The sequence below is a fragment of the Cebus imitator genome, unplaced genomic scaffold (genome assembly GCF_001604975.1).
Source record: "Cebus imitator isolate Cc_AM_T3 unplaced genomic scaffold, Cebus_imitator-1.0 Scaffold89, whole genome shotgun sequence".
In the NCBI taxonomy this organism is placed as follows: domain Eukaryota; kingdom Metazoa; phylum Chordata; class Mammalia; order Primates; family Cebidae; genus Cebus; species Cebus imitator.
In genome coordinates, this window is record NW_016107404.1 from 2673408 (window position 1) to 2680634 (window position 7227).

Sequence of the window (7227 nt, forward strand, 5' to 3'; positions counted from 1 at the left end):
ACAGAGTGAGACTCTGTCTTCCAAAAAAAAAAAAAGTACACCATCAAGAAAGGCTAACACAATCATCCACAGAATGAGACGAAACTTACAACTCAATAATAAACAGATAAGTAACTCAACTAAAAACGAGCAAAGGATCTGAACAGACATTTCTCCAAAGAAAGTACATAACTGGCTAGGAAGCACATGCAAAGGTGTTTCACATTATTTGGAAAGCAAATTATAACCGCAATGAGATGCCACTTCACAACCCCTTAGAATGACTAGAAACAAAAAGACAGATAGTAATGTTGATGAGAATGTGGAGAAACTGGGAGCCCAACCAGCACACTGCTGCTGGCAATGTAAAACGCTGCAGCACCCTGAAATACAGGGTCGCAGTTCCTCAAAAGTTCAACATAGTTACCACACGACCAAGGAATTCCACTCCTAGGTATACACCCCAATGAAATGAACATATATGTCCACACAAACACTAGTACACAAATATTTATAGCTGTGTTATTCACAATATTCAAAAAGCAGAAACCACCCAAATGTCCGTCAACAAATGAGCTTATAAATCAAATAGGGTATGACCACACAGTGGATTATTTTTCAACACTAAAAAGGAAATGAAGTACTGATACTATGCCCTAACACGGATAGGCCTTCACAACACGCTAAGTGAAAGAAGCCAGGAACAAAACAACCATATGCTGTTGGATTCCATTTATATGAAAATGTCCAGTACGGGCAAATCAGAGACAGAACAATCGATGGTTGCCGAGGCTGGAGGGTGTTGGGGAAATGGAGAATAAATGCATATGGGTATAGGGTTTGGGGTGGGGGTGATGAATACATTCAAATATTGGATGTAGCAATTAATATGTGTGTTTGATGTGTGTCCTCTCCAAATTTCATCTTGAAATGTGATCCCCAACGCTGGGGCCTGGTGGGAGTTGATTTGGGCCTGGGGACAGATCCCTTATGAATGGCTTGGTGCCCTCCCCATAATAAGTCCTCACTCTGCGTTCACGTACAGCTGGTTGTTTAAAAGACCCAGGCAGGCTGGGCACGGTGGCTCACACCTCATCCCACCATTTTGGGAGGCTAAGGTGGGAGGATCATTTGAGTTCAGGAGTTCCAAGACCAGCCTGACCAACAGGATAAAACCCAATCTCTACTAAAAATAGTAAAAATTAGCCAGGCACGGTGATGAACGCCTGTAGTCTCATCTACTAGGGAGGCTGAGGCAGGAGAATTGCTTGAACGAGGGAGGCTGAGGTTGTAGTGAGCCATGATTGTGCCACTGAACTCCAACCTAGGCAACAGAGCGAGACTCTGTCTCAAAATAAAATTAAAAAAAAAAATAAATAAAGAGCTGGGCAACTCCTCCTCTCCCTCTCTCTTCCTTCCTCTCGCATCATGTGATACACCAGCTCCCCTTCTGCCTTCCACTGTGATTGTAAGCTTACTGAGGCCCTCACCAGAAGCTGATGCTGGCACCATGCTTCTTGTACAGTCTGAAGAACCATGGGCCAAAATAAACCTATTTTCGTAAATTACCCAGCTTCAAGTACTCCTTTATAGCAACACAGAATAGACTAACACAGTAATGGTTGCAAAACTTCTGTGAACCGCTGATTTATACATTTTAAACTGGTAAATTGTATGGTATGTGGATTAGATCTCAATAGAGCTGTTACGTATATTTAAAAGAAATAGCCAGTATCTTTATGCAAATCACTTCAGTTGGTTGTGCAAGCTGATAATCCCTGAAATCTGAAATGCTCCAAATAAACCTGAAGTCTGAAATGCTCCAAAATCTGAAACTTTTTGAGTGTCAACATGACACTCGAAGGAAATGCTCACTGGAGCATTTTGGATTTCTGAGGGATGCTCAATTGATATTATCTGCAAATATTACAAAATCTAAAATCCAAGACACTTCTGGGTCCCAAGCGTTTCAGATAAGGGATACTCAACCTTCACATACTAAAATTTAGATCGTAACTTCCTAAAAAACTTAAGTATGTATTTTGGTAACATAAATCTGGCAATGCTTACACACAGACAAAGTCGCAAAGAAGGTACGCAGTAAAGGTTTATAGTGAGTACGAAAAAACAGGGATAGAAGGTTTGTCATAGTCTTTGTCGTTGGTCCAAAATGTGTCAAAAGTTCAACTTCAGGTTTTTACCTTATAAGATTGAAATCAAGTCTGGCCATGTCAGCATGATCTTCTGGGATATTGCGAGCCAGGATTCCTAATTTAACAAAGTTAAAGTATTAGGTTCAAAAAACAGGTCAGATTAAAAAATTTCTTTCAACAGTGTCTTCCATCAAACGAAATCCTCTTGATTTAAAAAAAAAAAATTTTTTTTGAGACAGTCTTGCTCTATCGTCCAGGCTAGAGTGCAGTGGCATCAACACAACTCACCACAGCCTTCATCCCCCATGGTCAAGCAATCCACCCACCTCAGCCTCCCAAGTAGCTGGGACTACAGGTACGCACCACCCCCTGCAGCTGGTCATTTTATTTTTTAAAGAGAAGGGGGGAGTTGCCATGTTGCCCATGGTGATCTTAAACTCGTGGGCTCAAGCAATTCTCCTATCTCAACTCTCAAAGTGATGGGACTGCTGGTTAGAGCCACCATGCCCAGCGTAATATACTTAATTAAAGAATACCAAACATATAGCTGAAGAGTCATCAAATAAAAAATTAGAATTAGCAGATAAATTTGGCTGGTCACAGTGGCTCATGCCTATAATACCAGCACTTTGGGAGGCTAAGGCAGGAGGATCACCTGAGCCCAGGAGTTCGAGACCAGCCTGAGCAACAAGGTGAGACTCTGTCTCTAAAAAAAAAAAAGATTAGCTGGGAATGGTGGCATATGCCTGTAGTCTCAGCTAGTTGGGAGGCTGAGTTGGGAGAATTGCTTGAGCCTGAGAGGCAGGCAGAGGCTGTGGTGAGCCGTGATCGTACCACTGTACACCAGCCTGGGCTGGAGTGTAAACCTGTCTCAAAAAAAAAAAAGACACATTTAAAAATCTTTTTCTTTAGTTCCTGATCCCCTTTAAATGTAAAATGGGGAGCAATAAAATGTAAAAAATGTAAAAGAATTTTACAAAACTGCTGCTAGTTCCAGAACAGACTACGTGTTCCCATAAGTCAATGGTTTGTCTGATGATCTGTAGCCATTCAGCTTTACTCAAATTGTACCACAACTGACAAACTAGAAGTATATCAGTTTCTTGCCATTTTGGTTTATATACAATTCATTCTCAGGTGACTGAACAAATGTAAAGCACTTTGAAGAAAAATTCTTTTGCAAGTCAGTTACATTGTGATACTTTATTCTAAGTTTGAATTATTGTAAAAGTCTTTTCCTACTATGAAATCTAAATATCTTCAGCAACACGTAGGAAATACCAGACTCTACATTAGGTATCAGGTCAGGACTAATACCAAGTGGAAGAAAATAATCTAAATTCATCAAATAATAAGACAAGCCAGATTTTAAACAGGTTCTAACGTTTTATGAAATGTGGCAGGAGCTTCATAATATTAACTTTATATGTAAATTTCTCTTGAGCCTTTTTCTTCCTTTATTTTAGGATATTATCAACTAAAATATTCCTGAAAATCACTGTTTTACACTGAAGATACCAACCACTTACCAGCATGGACTGCAGGATGCAAAGTTTTCACACGTCCCCCCAACATTTCAGGAAATCCTGTCAACTCAGAGACGTCTCTGAAAAACAGATAAACAGAATAGTACTACTGGTATGGCTGAATTGTTACTTTACACTATTCAAAGCATCTACTGTTTTCATTTCAAAAGATTTTGAGCCTGAATTCAACAAGAAAATTCTGATTTTTTTTCAGTCTTCCACTATACTCGATTTCTTACGTAAAATTCTATTTACTTTTCAAAAAAAATGTTATTTAACATATTTCCTGCCAGGCGTGGTGGCACGTGCCTGTAGTCCCAGCTACTCAGGAGGCTAAGGCTGGAGGATTGCTTCAGTCCAGGAGTTTTGGGCTGTAGTGCACTATGCCAACTGGATGTCTGCACTAAGTTCAGCATCAATATGGTGACCTCCTGGGAGCAGGGACCACCAGGTTGCCTAAGGAGGGGTAAACCAGCCCAGGTCAGAAACGGGGCAGGTCAAAACTCCCATGCTGATCAGTAGCAGGATTGAGCCTATGAATAGCCACTGCACTCCAGCCTGGGCAACACAGCAAGACCCCATCTCTTAAAAAAAAAATCTAAAAAAAACCAAAAAACATATTTCCTACCTGTTGTATGTTCAGAAAAAGCTGGTAAATATTCCAGTACTAGTTTTATAATTTTCAGAGAATTTAGAAATTGAATCATATGCCATACTAATTAAATATTACTAAGAAATACAGCTGAGAATTTGGCAGTATATAACAAAAAGCATTAAAAATATCCTTGGCCGGCCGGGCGCGGTGGCTCAAGCCTGTAATCCCAGCACTTTGGGAGGCCGAGCCGGGTGGATCACGAGGTCAAGAGATCAAGACCATCCTGGTCAACATGGTGAAACCCTGTCTCTACTGAAAATACAAAAAATTAGCTGGGCATGGTGGCACGTGCCTGTAATCCCAGCCACTCAGGAGGCTGAGGCAGGAGAATTGCCTGAACCCAGGAGGCGGAGGTTGCGGTGAGCCGAGATCGTGCCATTGCACTCCAGCCTGGGTAACAAGAGCGAAACTCCGTCCCAAAGAAAAAAAAAAAAAAAAAAAAAATATCCTTGGCCAGGCACGGTGGCTCACGCTTGTAATCCCAGCACTTTGGGAAGCCAAGATGGGTGGATCACCTGAGGTTGGGAGTTTGAGACCAGCCTGGCCAACATGAAACCCTATCTCTACTAAAAAAATACAAAAAATTAGCCAAGCATGGTGGTGGGTACCTGTAACCCCATCTTCTCAGGAGGCTGAGGCAAGAGAATCGCTTGAAGCCAGGAGGCAGAGGTTGCAGTGAGACGAGATCGCGCCACTGCACTCCAGCCTGGGCAAAAAGAACGAAACTTCATCTCAAATAAATAAATAAATAAATAAAGCAGGAAGCAAAACTGCATCTACCTTCTTTGTAAGCTATGAAACAAAGTATATGCTTATAAAAATGCTAGAAAAATATATATTAACATGTTAAGAATTACGATCCATTTTTACTACCTTCTTTTTTTTTTTTTTTTAAGAGACTGGGTTTCACCATGTTGGTGAGGCTGGTCTCGAACTGCTGACCTCAAGTCATCCACCCACCTTGGCCTACCAAAGTGCTGGAATTACAAATGTGAGCCACCGCGCCCGGCCGTCTAGGGTATTAAAAGTTCTGAGCCTCACTTTCGTCTTCCATAAACTGGGGAAGTAGTGCACCAACCTCACAGCGCTACTGGAAGGAATAAATAAGGCATTCTGCTCCTGGTGCCTGCAATACAACACTTCCTGGTTAATGTGATCACACTTTTTTCCTGATGGGACTAGTTGAGCCTTACCTGACTGCCAGACCAGCATCCCTGAGAGCTTTTGCAGTCCCTCCGGAAGCGACCAGATTCAAACCGAGAGAGGTCAGGTTTCTTGCAAATTCCACAAGGCCGGTTTTATCAGAGACACTGAACAAGGCTGAAAAGAGAAGACATTGTTTTTCATGACTCCCAGCACACTGCTGCACTATGTTCTGCAAGGCCTTGGGAGGGTCTGGGGGAGGAGAGTCTCGAATCCCAAGGCCAGCACCGGGGCCCAGCGTTCGCAGGCCTGGCGGGGGCCTTCCCAGGTTCAACACCCGACAGCTGCTCTAAGGTGGGTCCCACGCGGGTTGGAGTCGGCCGGGGCGTGGGGATTGGCTTTCAGTCCCGCAGCGCCACCCCTGCCATGCCAGTTCCCGCCGGCATTCGCCATGGCGGGAGCGTGGGGGTCGGGAGTGGGGACGCAGACCGCGCCGCTCCGCTAGGGGCTCACCGAGCTGGCCGGGAGCCATGACGGCAGGCGCTGGGTCCGGGGCTAGCGGGAGGCAGCACCGGCGACACCACGTGTGCAGGGAGGAGGGCGGCCAGGAGCAGCGGCTCAGGAAGCCGGTGGGCGGAGCTGTCTCCGTCTTGCCACGTGGCCCGCCGGCCCCGCCCCGCTCCCTGCTCTGCGCAATTTCATAGGAAAAATCGCTGCCCAGGGGCGGAAGGGGACGGCGGGGTGGGGCGGGGCTGCGCGTGGCGCGCCTGGGCCGGGAGCTTGGGCTGGAAAGGATCCCGCCTGCTATCCCAAAGTTAAGGCGTGGGAGCCAGCGATATGCCCACGCCCCCAAAGTGAGGCCACCCCACGGGCTCTGGGGAAACGCCTGTTACTCTAGGCAGCCAGTCTCCAGAGGCTGGAATGTAGATAAAAGTGCCAGAAGCACCCATGCTGAAAACAAAGTAAACAAGAGGAGTAGATCATATAGCGGCAAAGCTGGAAAGTATCTGGACAGTCATCTCCCATCCTCCGGTTTTTTTTGTTTTTGTTTTTGAGATGGAGTCTCGTTCTCTCACTCAGGCTGGAGCGTAGTGGTGTGATCTCGGCTCACTGCAGCCTCCACTTCCCAGGTTGAAGAGATTTTCCTGCCTCAGCGTCCCAAGTAGCTGGGACTACAGGTACCCACCATGTCCAGTTAACTTTGTTTTTAGTAGCGTTTCACCAAGTTGGTAAGGCTGGTCTTGAACTCCTGACCTCAAATGATCCTCCCACCTCGGCCTCCCAAAGTGCTGGAATTACAGGTGTGAGCTACCACTCCCAGCCCCATCCTCCTTTTTAATAGTCTTAAAAAATAAAACCTAGGCCCAGTGGTTTAAGTGAGGAACTTCAGAGGCCACAGATGTCAAAATGTGAATTTTGAATGTGAAATTGACATTCATGGTTGATTTCCATGTTATAAAATTATACTTTTTAAAATATATTTATATAATACATACATTTTTGTATATTTAATATATATTACTAAATATATATAAATTAATATATTAAATATATAAATAAATATATATTACATAATATATAAATTAATTTTATATATTATAAATTGATTTATAATATTATCTTGTAATATTTAGGCAGCATTGTAAAAGTGCCTAAATGCTGCTTAAAGATGGTGTCTTCTTGCAAACCTGTAAATATTACTTTTCCCCAAGCCTGGATTAGAGGAATGATGACAGTTAAAAGAGGATAGGGAATACCTTTCTTCATTCAT

General features: G+C 43.7%; 1 protein-coding gene across 1 annotated transcript in view; it reads right to left on the reverse strand.

Annotated features, from left to right (window-relative positions):
- Positions 1–6306, reverse strand: part of ATIC (5-aminoimidazole-4-carboxamide ribonucleotide formyltransferase/IMP cyclohydrolase) — a 37183-nt gene extending 30877 nt beyond the window's left edge. Inside the window, exons 1-4 of the mRNA XM_017534916.2 lie at positions 5970–6306; positions 5507–5633; positions 3662–3738; positions 2181–2247 (exon numbers count right to left, since the gene is read on the reverse strand). Coding sequence (XP_017390405.1) covers positions 2181–2247; positions 3662–3738; positions 5507–5633; positions 5970–5988 — 290 coding nt within the window. The 5' untranslated portion in view covers positions 5989–6306. The remainder of the gene's footprint in view (positions 1–2180; positions 2248–3661; positions 3739–5506; positions 5634–5969) is intronic.
- Between the last annotated feature and the right edge of the window lie 921 nt (positions 6307–7227).